This window comes from Moschus berezovskii, chromosome 13 (assembly GCF_049115385.1).
Source record: "Moschus berezovskii isolate FMDL1 chromosome 13, NW_MosBer_1.0, whole genome shotgun sequence".
Classification (NCBI taxonomy): Eukaryota; Metazoa; Chordata; class Mammalia; order Artiodactyla; family Moschidae; genus Moschus; species Moschus berezovskii.
This window is the reverse complement of record NC_142472.1, coordinates 58,110,545-58,135,440: the sequence shown is the minus strand read 5'-3', so window position 1 is coordinate 58,135,440 and position 24,896 is coordinate 58,110,545. Positions and strand designations below refer to the sequence as shown.

The 24,896-nt window shown below is 37.8% G+C and overlaps 2 protein-coding genes across 7 annotated transcripts in view; one reads left to right on the top strand and one right to left on the bottom strand.

Moving 5' to 3' along the window:
• The window catches only part of N4BP2L1 (NEDD4 binding protein 2 like 1), a 30,495-nt gene extending 7,645 nt beyond the window's left edge, over nt 1-22,850 (top strand). The window contains exons 1-6 of one of the 5 annotated variants that reach the window (XM_055426295.2): nt 238-3,656; nt 4,462-4,612; nt 14,680-14,807; nt 15,119-15,207; nt 17,101-17,177; nt 18,623-22,850. In XM_055426295.2, the coding sequence (XP_055282270.1) occupies nt 4,485-4,612; nt 14,680-14,807; nt 15,119-15,207; nt 17,101-17,177; nt 18,623-18,881 (681 nt within the window). In that variant the 5' untranslated portion in view covers nt 238-3,656; nt 4,462-4,484 and the 3' untranslated portion in view covers nt 18,882-22,850. Of the gene's footprint in view, nt 1-237; nt 4,613-14,679; nt 14,808-15,118; nt 15,208-17,100; nt 17,178-17,226; nt 17,296-18,622 lie in introns of those variants that run through there. The other 4 variants (XM_088842719.1, XM_055426294.2, XM_055426301.2 and 1 more) reach the window with 4 other exon arrangements.
• Nucleotides 22,765-24,896, bottom strand: part of BRCA2 (BRCA2 DNA repair associated) — a 50,429-nt gene continuing 48,297 nt past the window's right edge. For both annotated transcript variants that reach the window (XM_055426283.2, XM_055426284.2), the window contains exons 26-27: nt 24,305-24,451; nt 22,765-23,406 (exon numbers count right to left, since the gene is read on the bottom strand). In XM_055426283.2, coding sequence (XP_055282258.2) covers nt 22,765-23,406; nt 24,305-24,451 — 789 coding nt within the window. The remainder of the gene's footprint in view (nt 23,407-24,304; nt 24,452-24,896) is intronic.

Genomic DNA, 24,896 nt, shown 5'->3' with positions numbered 1-24,896 from the left:
TGGCTTTCCTTTTTTTCTGGCCGCACCCAGTGGTTCATGGGCTCTTAGTTCCTGGAACAGGGATCGGGACTGTGCCTCTTCATTGGAAGTGCAGAATCTTAACTGCTGGACCACTGCTGCTGCTGCTGCTAAGTCGCTTCAATCGTGTCCGACTCTGTGCGACCCCATAGACGGCAGCCCACCAGGCTCCGCCGCCCCTGGGATTCTCCGGGCAAGAGCACTGGAGTGGGTCGCCATTTAGGGAAGTCCTAATTTATGGCTTCAAATCCAAGCTCTGCCATGGAATAGCTATGATCTCAACTCCTTAGTTTCCTTCCCTGTTAAACAGGGAAATCTGCTCCATCTACTTCAGAGGACTCCTGTGAGGATTACATCTGTGTGAAAGAACTTAAACCGCTGTATACATTTTAAAAGGCATTCATTTCTGCTGAAGATGTTGACCAACTGAGATCATCTTCATGGTGTTCCTGGGGAGAAGCCTGACTCTGAAGTGAAGGAGGCAGCTGGGAGCCGACGTTGTGAGTTCTGTTGATAGACTGGACATGAGCAATTCTGAGAACACAGAACTTTGGCCCTGCTTTGGGGTGGGCTGTGTATTTATATGGAAATTAGAGCAGGTAAGGATACAAGCCGCAGCTCAGCAAGGAGAGAGGCCTGCAGTGAGGATGCAGGACGTCACAGGCCATTTGTGGGGAGAGAAGGAGGATTGCAAATTGTTTTAAAAAAATACACGTAGGTAAGAAAGTAGTAAAAAGTAAGGCTATCTTATGTATTGTTGGATTCTGGATAATTCGTATTTTCATTATTCTATGTATATTCCAAATTTTATATAATGAGCATATTTTTCTTGAATCAGAAAAATAAAACTTAAAAAAAAATGGAGATGTTTTTACAAATGCGGGTTCATCTTTTTTTCTACTTTCATTTCTCATTTGATTAAAAAAATAAAAATGCTTTTGAAATTAGGCTCTGTCTGGTCTCCTGAATCAATGTTAGATTTCTGTGCTTTTCATCTGTATGTTTTCACACTTTGCAGGGACTGGAATGTGGAAAACATCTATTTAAATTCTTTGGGCATGTTAAAAAACAGTTGAAGTTTTTATCTGCCTTAAAATTTTTAAGTACATCAGAGTACTAAAAAATTAGCTTCCCTGCTATATGTGTTTTATCACCTCTGTTTCATTTAAAAAGCATTTCAAAAATAGGTTATTGTCATTAGCCTGTAAACTCTACTTCCAGGAATTCATCCTAAGGCAATAACTGGACAAATGCAAGAGATTAGAGGGCTGTTCAGCACAGAGTTTTGATGTCCTAGAAAAAAATGTGAGCCAACTTAAGTGTACAAAAATAGAGGATTGGCTTATAAGTCATGTGTCGTTAATGAAAGCATAGATGTACGTTTGACATATATGTTTTAATATACACAAAAATTCCATTTTCTGTTTTAGGAAATGTGTAAAAATTATTTAAAATTGTTGATTTTTAGGCAGTGGATAGAATACAGACTTTTGCCCCTGACTTTCTCATTTTTTCCATAACGCGTACATATTGTTTGTAAACTTTTTAAAGTTGAAAATAACTTTTTAAGTTAGCTGAAAGTAGTTTTATTCAATAACTTGGCTCGATAGACATAGGTTGTATGATGAAGCATTTATTAAATAACCAAGTAAATAAGTAATGTTTTATATAAAGGGCTTCCCTAGGGTTATTGTTGGCTTGGACATACCAGGAAGTCTTTTTAATTTGTAAGGAGAGTGATTTTAATTACTCAGGGCTATTAATTGTTTAATTATGAACTATTTTATTACATTTTATTAGCTTACAAACTAGTATAGATCATTTGATTGAACACCTCAGGTTCTTTTTCATTAAACTGGTGCTAATATTCCTTTAGTTAGTTAATTGTGAGGATTTAAGATACTGTGGTAAACAATCATCCTGTGATTATGAATGTGAAAGTACTGTAGAATGTGTGGGCTACATAAATACCAACTATTGTTAATTATTCACTAGTCAACAATAGAAGTATTTCCTAAGTACTGATAAGACTATTAACACCTCAGATGGTAAAGAATCTGCCAGAAATGCGACCTGGGTTCAATCCAGGGTTGGGAAGATCCCCTGGAAGAGGGCTTGGCAACCCACTCCAGTATTCTTGCCTGGTGAATCCCCATTGACAGAGGAGCCTGGTGGGCTGCAGTCCATGGTTTCTCAAAGAATTGGACACGACTAAGTGACTAAGCACAGTAAGGTATAGGTTGAGAGAAGGAGCCTGCATGAGACTAATGAGTGGAAGATAGTAACCAGCACACTGCTGTGGGTAAGTAAAGTCTCATGGGAAATAGCCTCTTCTGTGCTCGTGATGGTCAAGGCCAGTGGAGTCACTGAGGATGGTTATTAGGAAGATAGGATAATTAGGGAAGAGTTAGTCTCCTCTATGTAGAGGTGTTCTCAAGCTGGGCTTGAAGACCAGGAGGATGTCTGAAGACCAGAAAGCCAAGAAAAAGGATTAACATCATACATAAAAAGATGGAGATGGGAAAGACCTGAGTGTTCTAGGCTCACAAGGAGCAGGGTTTGATTGCAGTGAATTGTTCATATTGAGTGTGTTTGTTAGGTAACCCCAGGGCCAGACCATGGAGAATGTTAAAAAGCTGGATAAAAAAGTATAGGATTGAGAGAAGAAATAGAATTCCAAGAATTCCAATTTTTACCCTCAGCAGGTGATCCAGAACTATTTGTTTCCACAGCTGAACTGATATACTGATGTATACTCATTTGGATCTGCACCTGTTCTTTCCTCTGACTTCAATGAAAACATCTGTGGACTTCTGTTTACTGCTGTGCTTTTTTCTGTGTGTGTGTGTAATGTCCCCACCCCCCCCGCCCGAGGACATTTTAACCGTTTTCTAAGTGTCCAATTCAGTGCTATTAATTATGTGATATGCTGTTATCACCACTGTCTTTTATAAAAATTTTTTATCACCACAAACAGAAACTCTGTACCCATTAAGCAATGCCTCTCCCCTCCCCTCAGCTCCTGGTAACTTACCTCTGATCTGTTTTCTGTTTCTGTATTTGATTACTCTAGATACCTTATGAAAAGGGAATCATATGGTATCTGTCCTTTTGTGTATGGCTTATTTCACTTAGCTTAATGTTTTCAGGGTTTATCTATGTTATAGCATGTGTCAGAATCTCATTACTTTGTGACTGAATAAATATTATCTTACATGAATATATGTAGACTAAAATGTCCTTTTGAAATGGCAAGTTTAGGGTAGTCTTTTTTTTTTTTAATAGTCTTGTTTGAAAAATTAAAAGTTCTCAACCTTAAGTCAGTTCCTGCATTTTTTAAAAAAATCTTTCAAGTATGAGTCAAAGCAAAGCCTGGGGACCATGCTTTATGATACACATCTTTTGCAATGTGCTAGTTTGTTTTGGCACCATCAAAAATGGTTTGTGATATGGACTCAGTAGGCTCAAAGAATGCTCACTGACAGCTGTCTTTTCTCCTTATTCATATGTCTGGACAACTTGGAATTTTCCATCAAGAGAAATACGTTTTCATTATTACTTGGCACCAGAGCTGTCCAAGGAGGTGAAAGGATGCTTTCCTGATGTGATGCAATGATAGAACAGAGATGGGGATGAAGGTACACTTTAAACCAAATGCAGTTTAAAAAAAATATGAGAAGCATTAGGAAGAGGGGTTAGTTAGGTTAACTAAGTAGTGAGTAATTAGACCCCAGAGTGTACTCGCTCCACAGTGCTCTGGACCATGGTGTTTTTAATCATGCGGCTAAGTGAAGTTGCTTAGTCGTGTCTGACTCTTTGCAACCCCATGGACTGTAGCCTGCCAGGCTCCTCTGTCCCTGGGATTTTCCAGACAAGAATACTGGAGTGGGCTGCCATTTCCTTCTCCAGGGGATCTTCCAAACCCAGGGATTGAACCCGGATCTCTTGCATTGTAGGCAGATGCTTTTACCATCTGAGCCACCAGGGAAGTCCCTCATAAGTAAAGGCAAGGTCAAAATAGTTTGTAGTATTCCAGATCTGTGTGTATGAAAATTAGAGCATCAGGCAGGTGAAACTCAGATTTTTAGCCACTCAGGTCTACTTGGAGAAGCTGCTGCTGCTGCTAAGTCACTTCAATTGTGTCCGACTCTGTGCGACCCCATAGACGGAAGCCCGCCAGGCTCCCCCATCCCTGGGCTTCTCCAGGCAAGAACACTGGAGTGGGTTGCCATTTCCTTCTCCAATGTGTGAAAGTGGAAAGTGAAAAGTGAAAGTGAAGTCGCTCAGTCGTGTCCGACCCTTAGCAACCCCACAGACTACAGCCAACCAGGCTCCTCCATCCATGGGATTTTCTAGGCAATAGTACTGGAGTGGCTTGCCATTGCCTTCTCCGCTTGGAGAAGCTACTGACTATATTTTTAGTGTTTTTTTTTTTTTCCTAAGGTACTTCCTGAATCTCCTCCCCAATGCTGAGAGTCCTTGCAGTGCCTCTCTCTGAAGGTTGTGAAGAAAGAGGACTATATATGCTACCTGTGTTCACGGAGAGTGAGAACACACAGTACAGTGTCTATGGTCATAGTCATTTACTAGAAAGGTAACAGGAGAATCACCACCACTATAGTCCTTGAGCTATTGGGGTATGGGAAGAAGATCCTACTGAATTGGGGCAATGTAATATCATAGGTGTGGTTATGATTAGAGAAGCAGTAGAAATAGAGAAGAAGAGAAATATTGGAGAAGGAAATGGCAACCCACTCCAGTGTTCTTGCCTGGAGAATCCCAGGGACGGGGGAGCCTGGTGGGCTGCCGTCTATGGGGTCGCACAGAGTTGGACATGACTGAAGCGACTTAGCAGCAGCAGCAGAAATAGAGAAAGAAACGAAAGGGGGAGAATATTTTCATAGGAAAATCTTAGGAAATGATCAGGAAGTTCTCACAGAGTTCATCTAGTCCAAGCTGAAGACACTAAACTCTAAGAAGTTATAATCTTTTAAAAAAATTTTATTGTAGTTGATTTACAATGTTGTGTTAATTTTTTCTGCACAGCAAAGTGACTCATATATATATGTATGTATTCTTTTTCACATTATTTTCCATTATAGTTTGTCACAGAATATTGAATATAGTTCTCTGTGTAGGACCTTGTTTATCCATCCTACACATAGTTGCCTCTGCCAATTCCAAACTCCCATTCTTTCCCTCCCCTCCCCCTTCCCCTTTGGTAACCACAAGTCTGTTCTGTATATCTGTTTTTCATAGATTGCATTGATTTGTATCATTATTTTAGATTCTGCATATAAATGATGTCATTTGGTATTTGTCTTTCTCTTTCTGACTTTGTTTAGTATGATGATCTTTAGGTCTGTCCATATTGCTGCAAATGGCATTATTTCAAGAAGTCATATATCTTGATCAAGGTCATAGGGATAAATTCTCATTTCTAATCAGACCTTTTTCTGCACCAAAGGAAGAGGCTAGTGAGAGTGACCTGATCAAAGTGTAATGAGGTTGATTTCAATATGTTGTGTAATGAAAAAAACTCGTGAAGACCCTATTAAAAGAGCTTAGTTTATCTGTATTTCAACTGTCACGGTAAGGAACCCACATGTTATTATGTGATTCCTTCTCTTCAGAGCATGACTGAGTTGACCAGCAAAGCATTGAACACAGGAGAAACCTGTGGCATTGCTGAATTCTCTGGAAAGTTGCTGTTCACATGCAAGACACTGAAAGGAATTTCTGCTGGAAACTGCAGTGGAGCCACTCTGGCACATGAGGGCTAACTGGGAGTCTGGTTTGGGATCTCATAAACATGCCCTGCTTTGGAGGCGAGAGTGAGCAGTAGGATGGCCTGGGAACTATTCACTGGAGTGCCCTTAGCCCCTGTGACTTGGCGGTGTCCATGAAGCTGGTGATGGCTGAGCTCCATCTGCCTAAGGGCAAGGCTCAGCCTTGGCATTGCAACATCAAGAAGATCAGCCACACCAGGCCCAAGATTTTTACAGCTATGGCTCCCTCCCCATTCTCAGGTTGCTGAGTTGCTGAACCTGTTTCCTGCCTCCCAGCTTAAAGTCATTGAGGAAGATTCCAATAACATCTAGAGGAAGTTCTGGAGTCTAGGAAGAATCCTCTTTCCCAGTCTCCTCTGGGGATAAACCTGAGGTTTTGGTAAAATTCTCAACACATAAAGAGTAAATAGAAATTCTCACATTCTTTTCACCCTATACAGAGTTTGGATAATTAAGGCAACAGAACCTGATATTTAAGAACCACTCATACACTTAGCAAATATCTGTCTCATGTAGAATAGAGCATTGAACAAAAAAGGACAAAAATCCCTGCCTTCATGCAACATATATTCTGTCAGAGAAAAAAAAATTTTTTTTTTCTGAAAAAAGAAAATTTAACACCTGCTCTACTGTTTCAAAAAAACTAAAATGTTTCCATTTCTATTCCACATGAGGATATACCCTCAGGAGATGTTCTACCTATTCACAAGGAGATGGGCACAGTGATGTTCACTGAAAGTTTTGTTTATGGTACAGAAAGTTTCAGACGACCTCAGTGTCACTAGGGAAGGAAGATAACTGGTTTAGTTTATAGCACTCAGTTAGTGGTTTGGCGTAAAGCTCTGAGGCCAGAAGCCTGGGCTTTAATCCCCGTGTGCCACACTCACTTGTCTTTTTTTTTTTCCCAGCTTTATTGAGGTGTAACTGACACATTATGTAATTTTAACTTGTATAATGTGTTGATTTGATACCTTCCTGTGTTGAAAAATGGTTACCTCTGTAGTCTTGGCTAACACCTCCATTGTGTCACATAATCACCATTTCTTTTCTGTGATGAGAACATATTAAGATCTACTCAGCAGCTTTCTGGTGCATAATACAGATCCCCAGAACTTAGTCATCTTTTACTTGGAAGTTTGTACCCTTTGACTGACATTTCCCACACCCTCAGCCCCTGGAAACCATCACTATACTCTGTTTCTATGAGTTTGACTTTTTTAGAGTCCACATATAAGTGAGGTCATACAGCATTTGTCTTTGTCTGATTTATTTCACTTAACATAATGACCTTAAAGTTCATTGATGTTGTCACAAATGGAAGGAGTTCCTTCTTTTTCCTGGCTGAAAAGTATCCCATTGCATATATTTACCACATTTATCCATTTGCCCACTGACAAACACTTGTTTTCATATTTTGGCTATTGTGAATAATGCTTTAGTAAACATGGGGAGTATACAGATAATTTGAAGATCCTGTTTTCATTTCCTTTGGGTGTAAACCAGAAGTGGGGTTACTGGATCTTATGGTAGTTCTATTTTTAATTTGTTGAGAAACCTCCATTCTGTTTTCCACAGAGGCTGCAATAATTTACTTTCCTTACTGTGCACAAGGATTTCCTTTTCTCCACATCTTCATCAACACTTTTAATTTCTTGTCTTGCTGATAATAGCCATTCTAACAGGTGTGAGGTGATAGTCTATTGGGATTTTGATTTGCATTTCCTTCATGATTAGCACTGTTGAGCATCTTTTTATGTACCTGTGTGCCATTTGTATGTCTTGGGAAAAACGTCTATTCAGATCCTCTGCTCTTTTTTTAATTGGATTTTTTTTTTTTTGCTAATGAGTTGTATGAGTTATTTACATATTTTGATTATTAATCCCGTATCAGATATATGATTTGGAAATATTTTCTTCCATTTGGTAAGTTCAGTTCAGTTGCTCAGTTGTGTCCTATGCTTTGTGACCCTATGGACTGCAGCACTCCAGGCTTCCCTGTCCAACAATCAACTCCCAAGCTTACTCATACACATGTCCTTTGAGTCGGTGATGCTATTTGGTAGATTGCCTTTTTATTTTGTTGATTGTTTCCTTTGCTGTGTAGAAGCTTTTCAGTTTGATGTAGCCTCTTTTACTGCTTTTTGATGTAATACCTAAAAACTGATTGCCAAGACCAGTGTCAAGGAGATTTTCCCCTACAATTTCTTCTAGGAGTTCTATGCTTCAGGTCTTATATTTAAGTCTTTAATTCATTTCAGGTGAGTGGCTTGAGAATAGGGATCCATTTTCATTCTGTTTTAACCACATAAAAGCTGAAATTTTAGATGGATTGAAGAGTGAAATATAATAGAACACAGATGAATATTTACATAATCTTGGGTTGGGAAAAACTGTTATAAATGTATTATCAAAGAAAGTAGAACATAAAAGATGAGTTCATGTAACTAAGAAAAGTTCTATTAATTGATACTTGTATGTTAGAGTTCATTTAAAAAGAAATTGAAGTACTTGATAAAGATTTTACAAATTCATTTAGCCATAAACCTCTTAATAAGGAAGTTTTATCAACAACCACAGGACATGAAAATGAAAATGCAGTTCACAAAAGAATATCTCTAAATGAGCAGCACACATAAGAGAAAATACTTGCTGAGAATCAAAGAAGTTGGGGACAAACTAAATACCTGACCACAGAGTATTGGTTAAGTAAATTATGGTTCATCCATATCAATAACTCATCAAAAATAATGGCATAATATGACCCAGCAATCCCACTGTTGAGCATGCACACTGAGGAAACCAGCATTGAAAGAGACACATGTACCCCAATGTTCATCACAGCACTGTTAACAATAGCTAGGACATGGAAGCAACTTAGATGTCTATTGACAGACGAATGGATAAGAAAGCTGTGGTACATATACACAATGGAATATTACTCAGCTATTAAAAAGAACACATTTGAATCAGTTCTAATGAGGTGGATGAAACTGGAGCCTATTATACAGAGTGAAGTAAGTCAGAAAAATACCAATACAGTCTATTAACACATATAAATGGAATTTAGAAAGATGGTAACAATGACCATATATGGGAGACAGCAAAAGAGACACAGATGGAAAGAACAGACTTTTGGACTCTATGGGAGAAAGCGAGGGTGGGATAATTTGAGAGAATAGCACTGAAACATGTATATTATCATATGTGAAATAGATCACCAGCCCAGGTTTGATGCATGAGACAGGGCGTTCAGGGCCGGTGCACTGGTACGACCCTGAGGGATGGGATGGGGAGGGAGGAGGGTGGGGGGTCCAGGATGGGGAACACATGTACACCCATGGCTGATTCATGTCAATGTATGGCAAAACCCACTACAATATTGTTAAGTAATTAAACTCCAATTAAATTAATTTTTTTTAAAAGAAAAAAATAATGGCACAGAATCATACTTCATGAGGTGGGAAATAGTTGCTATGGAAATGTTTGGTGAAAAGAAGTTGATATTCTTTGCATTATGTTTCTGTTTTTATGGAACAAAATATCAGATGAGAAAAAAAATTCTATTTCCTGGAAAGACAATCAAAATATTAGTAATTATTTTTAGGTTGAGGAATATAGGAACCTCTCCTGTTTCTCAGTTTTCTCTTCCAAAATATTTTGCCTTGAATATGTGTTACTTTCCTAATTAGAAAGGAAAAGTAGTATTTTTAAGGCTGGTGTAGACCAAGACACAGGAGCTAGCTTGAGGGGGCACTGCTGGGCAAATTTGGGACAATTTGAGCATCATAAAGAATGACGATGGTAAGCATTATTAAAAGGGGAAAGGGAAAGGGTGTTCTTCTTTACTACACAATGCCATCTAGTAAATACAGAAGAAATTACATGAAGTAATCAGTATTCTGCTATTCCCAGTATAATAACTCATTTGGCAGTGATCAGAAATGAATTAAAGCTCATTGAGGGAAAGATTGTTGGGGAATAGAATGTTACATGAGGCCTCTCATTACATCAACTCCCCCACCCCAACATGATGTAGTATCACAAGGGAAGCAATGCTAGCTGATGCCACCTGTTAGCCAAGTGATAAACTTAGCAGGATGGTAGAGACGGTCATCATGTGCAGTCAGGTACACAAACATCACCTCTGTATTTTCCTTCCAAAAATGTTTAATTTGGATCTAATTATGAGGAAATAACCAGGCTAATCCAGAATGTGGGGCATTCTTAAGCCAACTGACTAGATTATTCAAAAAGGGAAAGCAGGGTTCAAGAGAGAGGGGACAAGTATATACCTATGGCTGATTCATGTCAGTGTATGGCAGGAACCAACACAGTATTGTAAAGCAATTATCCTTCAATTAAAAGTAATTTTTTTAAAAAAAGGGAAACCAAAGAAGGCATGAGGACAGTTCTAGATTAAGTGACACTAAAGAGATGTTAATAACTAAATGCTGTACTTGAACCTGTGAAGATGATATTGGGACCATGAAGGAAATTTTAAATTAAAAAATCTGTTAACACTGGCTATTATAAATAGCTAAGGGCTTCCCTGGTGGCTCAGAGGTAAAGAATCCACTTGCAATGCAGGAGATTCAGGTTCGATTACTGACTCGGGAAGATCCCCTGGAAAATGAAATGGCTGCCCACTCCAGTGTTCTTGCCTGGGAAATCCCATGAACAGAGGAGCCTGGTGGGCTATAATCCGTGGGGTCAGAAAAGAGCTGTACACAACTGAGCAACTGAGCATGCATGCATTATAAATAGCTGTAATATAAAATTGTAATATAAATTAGTATATAATTTATGTATAGTATAATTTATAATTCCATTTTTAAGTTGTGATGTGATTATTTAGGATAATGTTCTTATTTATAGAAGATACTTGATAAAGCATTTAGGAACAAAGTATCATAGTGTCTGCAACTAAATATTTTTAAGTGGTACATCAAAAATACACATGTGAGAGACTTAAATGAGGCAAGATATTAACAACATTGTTAACAAAAATGTTAATAATGGAGGGTAAGGAGTGTTCATAGTGTTCTTTCAACTTATTTCTATAGTTTTGAACATTTTCTAAATATAAAAGGTTGTTGGGGGGAAAGTTTGCTGCTGCTGCTGCTAAGTCGCTTCAGTCGTGTCTGACTCTGTGCGACCCTGTAGACGGCAGCCCACCAGGCTTCCCCGTCCCTGGGATTCTCCAGGCAAGAACACTGGAGTGGGTTGCCATTTCCTTCTCCAATGCATAAAAGTGAAAAGTGAAAGTGAAGTTGCTCAGTTGTGTCCGACTCTTAGCGACCCCATGGACTGCAGCCTACCAGGCTCCTCCATCCATGGTTTTTTCCAGGCAAGAGTACTGGAATGGGATGCCATTGCCTTCTCTGGGGGGGGGAAATTTTAGGTGGAAATAAAAAGGTGAGGGAAAAATATGGAATAAATGAGACCTAAGGGATGTGGGGACCAAATGCAAAGTATGGATCTTGTTTAGCTCTTGATTCAAACAAACCAATTGTAGGAATATATTTATGAGACAATTGGGGAAATTTGAACACTGAAAAGATATTTGGTGAAATGAAGTATGAAGTAGATGAAGCAAAACCGGCCATATAACAATAATTGTTAAAGCTGGACCGTGGGTACCTGGGGAATGATTATGTTATTCTGTCTATTTTGCATGTTGGAAAATTCCAATAATAAGGGGTACAACTCAAAGTTACATACTAATGTTGGACTTTGTCAGTGAGTGGGTGAGTGACTAATAGACATCTAAATATATTCAAATGTTCTCTATTATTAAACAAAAAGAATTACACAAAAGAGTGATGTTATGAAATCAAGATTAGAACCTAAGTTACTCTCATAGTAGTGGTTTCAGGTGAGTTTGGGGGACACTGCAGAGGTGAAAATTATGTGGATGTAATTGTCTTTTTTTTCCCCTTTTATTTTCATTCTCTCAATTTCCCTAATGCATGAGGCTCCTGACCACCATAAAGAAAGCTAGAGCTGGGGCATTATGCTCATCACTTCTGAAGCTGATGGAATGGTATTTATTGCTTCCACTGAAGTTTGAGACTCTCAGGATTGCCTGTTTAATCAGTTCTTCATTTAGTTAGAGCTTTTAAGTCTTGCATGTATTCAAAATGTACCATGACTGCCAGTGCTGATTTAACATTCAGGTGAAGATAAAACAAGTTTTGAAGGAACGATCATTCAGCAAGTTAAAAAAATCCACTCTTTCATCTTCTCCAGTCCCCCAATTCCCTTAGAGTTGTAAAGGTGAAAAACGGTCCTATTTTTGCCTGCCTGTTTGTTAGAGGACCATATAGGTTATAGTCACGTGTCTTGGGAAATGATGAGCAGGTGGTTCAGCTTCATAGTGGTCCTGAACAACTTAACTTTTACTCTAAGGCAAAATTTTGCAAACAAGGCGATACTTTCTTTGCTGTGTTTTCTATTTTGCTTTCTAGAAGGGAATAGAATTCAAATAAAATGTGAATTGAACACATGCCTTAAAAAGTTGTGTTTTTTTAAGTGAAAAATTAGAGTATTAACTTCTAGTCGATAATATAAACCATATAGAGGAGATAAAGCTATGTCTATGAAAAGAAAAACTCCACTCTGAAAATGACAAAACCAAAGCTATAAGTGGCAGGCTTAATAGGAAAACAAATGAAGCCAGATTTAGAAGGGATATTTTAAGTTCTGGAACTAATATCCAGAGTTGCTTAGTATACAAAAGATAAGGAAAACAAGTTACACAATATTATTTAAACTCTGAATGAAGCTTTCATGTTTAGATAATATTGGTGAAAATAATTCAAAAACTGTAAAGCATTTACAAATATAAAATATGCACACCTGAAAATGCAGTTAGTGTTGCCCTTAGATTTTCTTCTAAGGTGTCTTTATAATAACTGTTTGCCCTGGAGGTTAACATTTGGATGTCTGATTTGAGCTTTTCAGTTTGAGTATCTACAGTCAAAAGACATTTACAAAGAAACCATGCAAATCTGTTTTATCAGATGTTTATGCTTGTCTTTCGTGTTCATTTCTGTACCTGTGGTGTATTTAAAATGGCCACATTTTCTTTGCCACCCCTCCTAGTATGTACACACTCCAGCGCACTTTACTATGATGGCATGTAAACAGTTTTGGTTGGAAAAGCTGACTTCATTTGTTATTATTAATAACAGTACCTTGTGTTTGTAAAGTACCTTACCTCTTGAAAAATGTTTTCCCATACCTCACCTCGTTTCATCCTTACTAGAAGCTCTGTTTGATAGGTCGTGATATTATACAAGTTTTCAGTCAGGAACACAGAAGCTTAGAAAGAGAGACCACATGACAGTAGTGGAAGAGTCAGGAATTGAACCTAAGTGTTTCAAGCAACTTAGGTGCTTTACTCAATTATCTGTGGTTTCAGTGCCTTATGCTCTTTCGATTAAAGAGAATTCTTGATGGAGAAGAACAAACAGCTGAATAGTTCTGTTTTCTTTTTACATTTCCTGCTTTTGTTATGTTCCAACGTTTTTTCCTTTTTTTTTTTTTTTATTTCTTATTTTTGGCTGCCTTGGGTCTTCGTTGCTGTGTGGGCTTTTGTCTAATTGTGGCAATCAGGGGCTACTCTCTAGTTGCAGTGCGCGGGCTTCTCATTGCAGTGGCTTCTTGTTGCAGAGCACAGGCTCTAGGCATGCTGGCTCAGCAGTTGTGGTGCACAGGCTTAGTTGCTCTGCAGCATGTGGAATCTTCCTGGTCCAGGAATCAAACCCACATCCCTTGCATTGGTAAATTCTTAACCACTGGATCACCAGGGAAGTCCTTCCTCCAACTTTTAAATATCTTTTTATTCTGAGCATGGCCATTTTGTTATGGACTGTATCTGCCTGGTGAATTCGTTTGAAGTTAGATTTACGCTGGGGAGCAACACAGGGAGAAGGGAGAGAACCATGTACTCATTGTGTCGGGCACTGCGCAAGGCGCTTCCCCAGGTTATTAGATAGTCATCCTCACTTAGCAGATGGGTGCTGTTACCCTCAGTTTTTACAGTTGAGGAAAGGAGGCTCAGAGATTTACTTTGTTACTGTCTAGCACAATAGCCATCTTCTCCCCCAAAAATGTCTGAATAAGGATTTCATGTGGAAATATCTTCTCTTTGAAGTTATTTTGTGCAAAACTTAATATGCTTTTTATCCCCCCCTGCTTTAAAGAGGGGACTTCATGATGCATTTTCTTTTTTTCTGTGTGTGATATTTTCATATTCAGAGAGAGATAGAAGTTTAGGAAAGCCTAGGGAATGTTGGATCTGCATCTTTTCTTCTACTGGTTTTAGAATTTGGTTTATGTCACTGCTAAAATGTTACCTGTTAGGGGTAGCATACGCATCACTTTTATCTACATTTCATACCTCAGCAAGAACCAGTGTCTCACATGGGTCCTTATGGAGAACAGAGCTCCAAGGCGAGGGGACCCAGCACAGGTAAGGGGGTGCAGGAAGGGGCTGCAGCAGGGGTACTTAGGCAGTGGTGCATCACAGAGGAATGTCAGTGAGGGCTGTGCCCACTCTTGTCACCCCTGCAGCGAAGCCTCCAGAGTTTCATCTAGAATCAGTTCTGGTAGCTGCAGAAATCAGCCCGGTGGTGACCAGCACTTGTTAAAGAGTTGGGCAACACACATAGTCCCCTCTCAGCCCTCTCCTTACCCCTATGAAGGAGGATACCTTCTAGAGAGAATCTCTCCTTTTAAAATGAATTTCAACAACTCAAACCTGATGGTCTCACAAGTATAAACTGCTAAATGTTAGAGATAGAAGGAAATGATTTATAGTATGAAAATGCATAGTCATAAAATAATTTCTTGTTTCCCCACTCTCCAGACAATTGCAACACGACTTTCCCAGAGCCCTGATTTTCAGCACGGATGATTTTTTCTTCAGGGAAGATGGTGCCTATGAGTTCAATCCTGACTTCCTGGAGGAAGCTCATGAGTGGAACCAGAAAAGAGGTGACAGATTCCTTTCCAAGCTCCTGGGAAGTCCTCTTGTGCACATAGATTATAGCTCCTGAAAAATGAAAAAAAATTTATGGAAGGAGCTTAATCTAAAGTTCTGCCATTTTTCTCTCTCAAACAGAATGCCAGAGTATAATCTCCCTAGATTCCAGGAAAAAGAAAATTATTGATAATGGGTTCTGAAATAGGTGGTATTAAAGTTGTGTAATGAGGACATCCTGTAATAAAAATAACAAAATATGGAGTACACTCGCCCTTCTGTGATTGTTGCATGTTGTTCACTGTTATATAACATTGTGTTGCAGCAAGAAAAGCAATGAGGAATGGCATATCCCCCATTATTATTGATAATACCAACCTCCACGCCTGGGAAATGAAGCCCTATGCAGTCATGGTAGGAAGAAGTATCATTCTGAATTTTCAGTTCTGGACATTTTGTGAGAAAGTTGAAACATTTGTTCTTTCTTCTTTTTTTGGTCTTCTGTGATCTCCTATTCGTTAATAATAGTTCTCCCAGGGATCAGGTAAAGAGGTTTTATTTTAGCATTTCTCTGCCGTTCAATGGCTGAAATTTGCTGAGATGCTAATACTACCTCAGGGTACATTTTAAAAATAGCCCTTGGTCTGAATTCTTGACAGCATTTCTGTCTTGGTTGTTTTCCTAAGGGAAGGCATACTTAGGAGCATCTGCTGAAACCTGCTGAGAAGTGTTGGACTAGGTGATGCCTCCAGTGGAGCTGTAGATGATGTTCCTAGGACAGTTCTGTCTTTGCCACGCTGGGGACTTCAGTACTGTGTGGTGATGCTGCTGCATGGGAGTTCCAGGGCAATGAATTTCTTAGTCTAAAAACAGATTCAGGAGTAACACTGTAACCTATTAAGATATTAGAATACAAATATAAATGCACATATAAAGGTAACAATTCAGCCGTCTACTGTCAAAACAGTCAGATAAATGAAGCAATGAGTACATTTTTCTTTATTTATGAAGTATGTCTGATATACTTTTCAGACATATTTCATCTTTTGTGCTAATACGTTTTCATTCCTTACTGCGTGTAATAAGGAGAAAAGATCCACAAACATACAGGGAGAGGAAGAAGACAGCTGATTATTCTCCCTACTTGACTAATTTTAAAGTGAATCTCTAAAACTGGCCTCATGGCAGCCTGTTTTTAAGACTTTTTTTATATTTTGGGCAGAGTAGCTTACATAGAGGTATGCTTTTGTCTAGATACTTTATCAGTTTTACTTAGGCCCAGACTGTGGGACTTTGCTGAATGTAGGAAAGAATGAGCATCAACTTTGTGGTTACTTCAGTTCATGGATCAGACATCCACTTAGAAGAAAAATGGACAGGGATGTGAAGAGTCAGGTTAATTAAGGCACAACTCAAAACCAAGAGGCAGTGGCTTAAGGGAAGTCATTTTACTTTTTATTTTCTAATTTCTAGACACGCATAATCTTTCCCAGCCATCCACGGCTACTACTAAGACACAGAAACTAAATATTTTCCACGTATGATATTTGATATCCTTCTGAAATTAGAATTGTCCATCTAAAAGACTGAAGAGGAAATCCCCTTACTTAGCCCATTTTATTCTGTATTTTATAACACAACAAATAGTAGTCATAACAGAAAGTTCAATTTGAGATAAAATAAGTAGTAGGAAGTTAATTAATGCAAAGAACATTTGATGTTTCCATGGAAATGGTAATCATTTTCTTAAACTCAAGGACATGTGGCACGGTGGATTGAGCCAAACTATGTGGCATGGATGGGAGAGCTACTTTTTGAAGGAAAGAATATTGTAAAGTATGTGGAAATCATTTTTATTTCCCAAGCTCTGTGTCTCTGGTACTCTCACTTTGTAAACCAAGGTGTGAGGACTAGCCCAAGGCACTTGACGACAGTGAATCTATGATAATCACATATACGGGACTTTGGGAAACCATTGGAGTTCACTGCTCATTCCTATAGGCAGGGAATTTAAAACTAGTTCCCCTATCTATCTTTTTAAAGTTTCAAAACAAAGAACTTTTTTCATTTTCCAACATAGTGGATAGAAGTACTGAAAATTTATCATTGGGAACCATAATATAATCTGAGAGTGGCTAAGTATGGATATGTACCAACTGTATTTGTTAACATAAATTAAGGCATTGAATTACTGGTTAAACAAAAGGAATGTTAGAAAAGATTTGTAGTAAATGTTAAATGGCAGCATAAACATTCCCAAACATACATACCATGTCTTCAATGTTTTATGTACTTTTGAAAAATCAGGCACTTGAAAATAACTATGAAGTTATATTCCGAGAACCTGACACTCGCTGGAAATTCAACGTTCAAGAGTTAGCAAGGTACTTCTTTGTTTTTCTAGCTCCTCATTATGTATCCTGCTATTTTCAGGTATTTCAGACCGAACAAAAGAATCTTTTCAGGCTGGAAATGGACATGGTAGTTTTCAGGCCAGAAATGGTAATTCTTGGAAATTGATAACTTTGGAATTATTAATGTGAAAGACTTTACTTTGGGGTCAATTTTCTATTATAATGCTAAACGCTAAATCTTGGCTTGGACTTGGTCCTCAAAAAGGACATATTTAACATTCTGCTAAAATGCTTCTTCATTATTGGACATTTAAAAGCACTTTGCTCTGCATGGATTGCACTTGTGAGTGGTGTTTTTGCACTTAGGCTAAACAAAGACCTTCAGATATTGAACAGTCTGAGGTTCATTTATGGTCTAGATGCCGCTTCTAGTTTGTAAAGCAATAAATGTCCAAATAATACTAACTTGTTGATTGAATGCATGGAGTTCTGATAATTCACCATCTGTGCTATTTGGTAATGTCAATGATTTAAAGTAACCAGTGAGGTCAGAATTTACTTTTTAGGAATAAGTCTAATTCATCTTATGGTTACAAGCAGATAGTGTTTCCCAAGGGATGTGTGAATCACCTCTGTCAGAATCACCTGAGGTGATTGTTAAAATCCTAGTTCATGGGGCATCCCTGGTCCAGTGGTTAAGAATCTGCCTTGCAATGCAAGGGATGCTGATTTGATCCCTGGTCCGGGAGGATCCTACGTGCTGCAGAGCAGTAAGCACAGGCATCACAACTACTACGTCTGGGAGCTGTATCCACCGAGTCCGTATGTCCCAACTGCTGAAGCCACACGCCTGGAGCCTGTGCTCTGCAACACAAGAAACCACTGCCACGAGAGGCCTGTGCCCCGCTACTAGAGAAAGCCCCTGTACTGTGGCAACAAAGACCCACCACAGCCAAAAAAATAAATAATAAATATTTTTAAAAGTCCTAGTTCATGGACCCCATTCCTAGTTGAAATCTCTGATAATTACATTTCAAAACTATATCCCCAGTTGATTCTCATGTCCATGAGAATTGAAGAATGTTGTTTTAATAAGGATCTAGAAGTATCTAGGACTGATGTAAGTGATTATAGATATATGCATAACAAATTGGCAAACACATAAGAAGAGCTCATGGTACTGTCTTATGTTTTGAAGCACAGAATTGAGATTTCCAGAAACAGCATTTTTTTGATATTTAAGCTCTTTGCTAGCCTCAGGGTAGTTTGGAGGTGTGAAGGGCTGCATGAAACACAGTTGAGCTGAATGATAACTGCTTAACACGATGTTTTGCTTTTGTCAGAGTTCCATCCTGAGAATAGGGAGTGCATATCTGTGTAATAATATAGGACTTATAAAATACAAATACTTGTAAAATATAACTCATTTTGATATGCTGCCTTAACTGAACATGTGCATTTTTTTTTCTACGTAGAAGAAACATTCATGGAGTCCCAAGAGAGAAAATACACCGAATGAAAGAACGGTATGAACATGATGTTACCTTTTACAGTGTGCTGCACGCAGAAAAACCAAGCAGAGCGAACAGAAACCAGGACAGGAATAATGCATCTCCTTCCAGCGGTGCAGGGTACTGGCACACCTACACAGAGTTCCCAAACCGGAGGGCGCATGGCAGCTTCGCTAATGAGAGCTCCTTTAACAGAAGGGGTGGTTGTCACCATGGGTATTAGAGGCCTCTCTTATAAGCATTCCGAATTTTCCTAAATCAGTTTTTACTTCAATTTTTGGTATTTATTCTCCGTTCAGTGGTAGTCAGAGCTCTAATTTCAGTGTAAATAGTCAAGCCTGAGAGTTGCTGTGCAGAAGTCGTTACATGCCTCTTCAACAAGCATTTGTTAAAGTGATCCTATGTGTATGGTCTGATGCTGGAAATTCTGCCGATTTGATTAAACAAAGTCCTTTCTCTAGGGAAAGAACTAATTCAAAACAAACCTGAGCACATACCCAAGAATGTAATTAGCCACATAGGCTCATTAATGAACTGAAGTGTTTTTAATATAAAGCTTCAGTAGCCCTTTCTCTGAAGCAGTCTATTTTTTCAGGAAATTCATCTCCATCAGGAAAGTTGGAAAGGTGGGGGAGAAATAGTAGGCAGGAACAATTTTTAGTGCCATTGCTACTTTTGATCATCTGTGTATCCAAAAATGTGAGATGTGTGGCTGTAATGATGATATTGATTTTCCTTTAAGATGAAGACACCAGGAAGTATACACATAAGGGAATATTGTCCTTCAAAGTAGACATTTTGGGAAATTATCCCTTTATTTTAGCGATGTGTCATTGTTAGAAATATCTGTTAAAATCTTAATAGTGATACAAGCTACTGAGGAAAATCAGTGTCATTGTTTCAAGTCACATCTTGTGTTTTAACTACGACTTTATCAAACAGGGTTAAACCTGTTTGATAACAGGGATAAATCTGTTTGGCTGTTGAGCTTACAGTGTACATAAAACGAGCCTGCCTTTATAAAACACCAATTTTTAAGAGGAATAATTAAGCGATTTTTAAAAATTATTCCTATAAACGTGTATCATCAGTTGGCAGCTCCAAAGTTTTGGGCGTACAAGGAATGAAGCATCCCAGGATGTCCTCACATGGAAACTGGTCATGCTCCTCTTATGAGGAGCAGTCTCAGTGTTTTGTGAGGCATTAAGACAAAGTTCTACTACAGTTCTTACATTAATATTTATGAATCCAAATCAAATTTTAACAGGTTGGAATCAGATTAATTTGGTGTGAGACCACGGATAAGACCATGTAGGATGTATGCTTTATTTCTTGTTGGCCAACAACTTCTTTCTAATGTTTTGTGAAGCATTATTTTAAGTGTTCTATATAATGGTGCTTTTATGGTTATTAAAAATTATATATGGTATTGCTTTATATGGACTTGTCATTGAATCTAATTTTGGGGGGTTTAAGAAAATAAAAAACTTATTTACCATAAATTCCACAGAATTCTACCCTATTAAGAACTAGTTTTTCTATATTATAACTATATTTACCCATCTTCTTTAATGACTAGGAGACACAGGGGTAAAGATAAAAGCAACTTTATATTTTACTTGTGTGTATAAATTATTATCTCTATACATTAGAAAGACTGTATTACTTTAATATTCCATATCTAATACTATTGAAATCTATTCAACATCTTGATGATTACCAGCAATGATTTGTAATTTGTTTATTAACATTTAAAAAAATCGATGTCTCCTTTGAGTAGCAAAGTTTGCCCAACAAACTAAAATTAAGTGAATTTGAATGAAAACTTCCCTGGTGGCTCAGACGGTAAAGCGTCTGTCTACAATGCAGGAGACCCGGGTTTGATCCCTGGGTTGGGAAGATGCCCTGGAGAAGGAAATGGCAATCCACTCCAGTACTATTGCCTGGAAAATTCCATGGACAGAAGAACCTGGTAGACAGTCCATGGGGTCGCAGAGTCGGACACGTGAGTGACTTCACTTTCACAAAGTATAGTTCGGCTAAATTCTGTGTATCCAAGCTCAACACATAATAATCTAATAATAATGATAATCCACATTAACAGTATTCCTGTTTTCCAGACCCCAGATAGTCCTGGGTAATTCTAGTCAATGTGGTCCCTAGTCAGTACAGAACTAGGTCAGTCTGGGTGGTTGACTCATTTAGGATAGTAGAGGTGAGAAGTGTCAGAGAGTCCAGATGAGAGTTCTTTTGCTCAATTCCATAGGAGCAGCTGAAGGATCATAACTCAAGCCCTCCTGATTTACTTCTGACTCTCTGCTTAGGGTTTCTGGTTCACCTGGCCTGGGCTGGGCCAGGTGTATTTGTCCTACTGTGAAAGAGCTCAGAATAGTTCCCTGGTACATTTGCCTTTTTGGGAGCATAAAATCATTAATAAAATGTCACCAACTTTGTTTATCCCATCTAGAAATGAGCTATTTTTTCTTTCAACACCCATGACTCCTGATTTTTTTAGTTTTTGAACACTTTTAACACTGACTTGTTTTGTGTATTAACATTTGCATCACTCACAGGGTTGGCAGAGTGCTTTATATACACAAGAGGCTCTCATTAAGTGATTGTTGAGTAATAGTAATCGCTTTTACCATTTACCCCTTATCATGCAGTGTACATTGCTGACTTTGTAATCATTAAATTGTCACTTTTGGGGGGACAGTATCTATACATACTCAAGCTTCACATTTTATTTATATAGCTTGGCTATATTATTTACAGTTTATAAAAAGCAGAGTGTATGTTAGATGTCTCCATTATGGGTAGTCTAAATGCTAATGAAAAATGAAGGAGGTTATAGCTCAAGTTTTTTCAAGAAACAAAAAAGGCTGAATTCTTATAATTCTTTCTGTTCAGCTGAGACTCAAGTTTTATTCCCTGTTCTAGTGTGTGGATCATTGGGAAAATGATTAGGATATGAAGACCAAATTGTTTTATGAAAAAAAGTTAAATCACATTAATAAGACTGGCAGAACGCTTAACTTAGAATAGCAGAACAGACTATTATGTTAATTTTCAGAAGCGAGAAAAAACATGGGTCACAGTTATGGAAGGAAGGAAATTGCTTTTTAAAAGGATTTATTCTTGGCTTTAAGATGTGTTTATAATAAGATTTAAAAACATGATATTGTATATAAATTTAAGACATACTAAAACACTATGCTGTTAGCTCCTAGTTTGAACTGCTTTCTGTCTTTCCTCTATTAAAGTAACAAATGAGAATACCATCTTAAATTGAATGGTTCTCATCTGCTTTGGTGGTTAGAGAAAACTAGGTTTAAAAGGGACTGCTTGCTGAATCCTGTAATAGGACTAAAAGCAAAGGAGAATCAGTGCCAATTTGAAAGAAAGATTTTCTCTTAAGTTGCAGTCCAGAGGATCATTTTGTTAAGAAATAAAAACAAATTAACACAATGAAGTCTGTTTCTGATTTAAAGTATTTCAACTTTTAATAAATAATTTAATTTTACAGATCAAAATGGCATCAGAAAAAGGAAGTGCACTGAGGGTTCTATTTTTCTTGTAGTCATGCTGACTTAAGGATGAAGAACTGGTCGAAAGAAAACACCACTGTAATATCTTACTCATCCTGACTTTTTTGATCAGGAAAAAACTGTATTAGAACCAACATGTGCATTATGGAAAACTGGTTCATAATGGGTTACCTCTTAAAAACAAACCTAAAATGGAATTAAACCAAAAAGAATTACGTGAGTCAAAATAACTTTACTTAGTTTCCTGTAGTGATAAGGACACAATCTAAAAGAAACAAGTTGTGTTTACTTCATTTGTAATACTTAGTGATCAAATCCAGTCATAAAGATTTAAAGGAGATTTTCTTGATTAGTTAATATACAGTTACACAATTTTAAGATATAATTGAAATAAGAATATACCAATAAAGAAAAAGGGAAGGAGCACTGATGTGATATACAAACACCAGATAAACTTTAAACTATCTCCTTCCTTTCCTCATTATGCAAATTCCGATGTACAGCTGGAAACTATATGTTTTACAAACTGGAAAGGTTGAGTCCATAACTAATTTATTGTCATTTTGGTTTCTGTTGCCTTTGCAGTCTCTTGGATATATTTCTTATTGCACTTGTGTCCTGCATATTAGTCTCCTGTTCTTCAGTTCTGGCTGGGGAATTCTCTCTTTCTTTGATCACAGATGTAGTGTAAGGCCTTTTCAGTCCAACATAATCCTTAGGACTAGTGGGAACAGTCCTGGTGGACTCACTGATAGATGGAAGTTGATTTCCTCCTGCTGAACCAGATAAAAGGCCTTGGGTATTTATCAGTGCAAGTTCTTCATCAGCTATCGAATCACTTTCCAAAAGAGAAATGTTGTTAAATTTTTTAAATGGAGTCATCTGAGGAGAATTTAGTTCTTTTTTCTTCATAGGTGTTTCATATTTGGCGCCACAGCTCCGTGGTGGCTGAAATGCCTTCTGTGCAGCTGGAGAAACAAATGTACAAATGGGACTAACAGGCGGGGGTACAGGCAGTCTGCTCAAGAAATCCAAGGCTCTTCTCTTTTTGCAGCTTTTTGGGTCATCAGTCTCTCTTTCCCCTTTGCAACAAGACTTTGAAGTCACTTGGGCTGATACAGGTGTGCAGACAGACTTCTCTTTTAACTTACAAAGTGATAACAGACTTTGGTAATTCATCTCACTACTGGGAGAAGACAGCTAATGAAAAAAAACAAAAACAAAGAAGTAGCCTATATAATTATGTCCTAATATATGAAATAAAATCAAATTAGCTTTTATTAAAAAATATTTAAACACACAAATACCACACACTTTCACTCCCCTAGTGGCTATGATTTCAAGAGACATTAATATTATTATTCTTATTCCAGAAGGAAAGATTGTTGTATAAGAGGATATAAAAATGACATGAAAATAAAGATGAAGAATAATTGTAGTAAAAGCAGAAAGGAGGTAGGAGACATAATTTATGCTTTAATCTTTTCCTTTTTGTTATTAACAGATTAAACAAAAATAAGCATTTTAAAATCATTTTAAGAACACAGCCTGTGTTCCTACTTTTCTAGATTGTGAATGGAGACAAATGCTTAACCCCTGTATGTCATAGTTTCCTTGTCCGTAAACTGTATATAATTTTTATCTCAGGGTTGTTGTGAAGGTTAAATGAGTTCATATATATAACTTAGCAAGTTTAGCTACTTAAGATCTAGTCTTTAGCCAAAACTAGACTTTAGCTCGATTTGCTTTTATTGTGATTTAAAGAGTTAAACTGAGCTTAGAAACAACCCTAATTATATAGGATAGTCCTCTGAGCAAAAAGACAAGGGCAAAAAAGCTTTCTCAGTCATGTGTACTGGGAATGCTAAAAATGAAAGCACCCATTTACAAAATTTGCCCCCAAAGAGTGTTATATTCTGGCTTCAACAAACAAGGTAAACTTTCCAGATAGCCTATACCTATAGGAGGCACTAATAATTAATGACACTTTCTAATTAAGTTTAATTACATTTTATCATGTTTACTAGGTATACATCGGAATATACTGTTGCCTCTCTATAGAGTATTTATAAAATTTGTTAAATTTAGATTAACTTACCAGAAGCTTATTTCCTGAACCAAGGACTGTTTGAGCAGTGGGTGATGCTGAAGTACAGTCTTTAGTCGGGGTGGACCACTTGGGATTATGTGCATTAAGTAAACTAATTAGCTTGTTTTCTGCATCCTCCCAAAATGTATCAATATTCTAAGAAAATAAATTGGAAAAGTTGGTTTGTAATGCAAACCTACACATTTATATGTTTTCAGAAAATGTTACCTTTAAAACCTGAAAAATGCAGACCAGAAAAAAAAATGAGACACCCCAAATTTGATAGCAACTGTCAAATAATTCACCAGTGTAAAAATGCAAAAGCTGTATCAGTGATTTAGAAGACCTTAATTGTTAGAGGGAGAGAAGGAAAGAGGGTGTGTGTGTGAGGGAAAGAGATCTCCTGGGTTGGGAAGATCTCCTGGAGAAGGGACAGGCTACCCATTCCAGCATTCTTGGGCTTCCATGGTGGCTCAACTGGCAAAGAATCTGCCTGCAATGGGGGAGACCTGGGTTTGATCCCTGGGTTGGGAAGATCCCCTGGAGAAGGGAAAGGCTACCCACTCCAGTATTCTGGCCTGGAGAATTCCATGGACTGTAT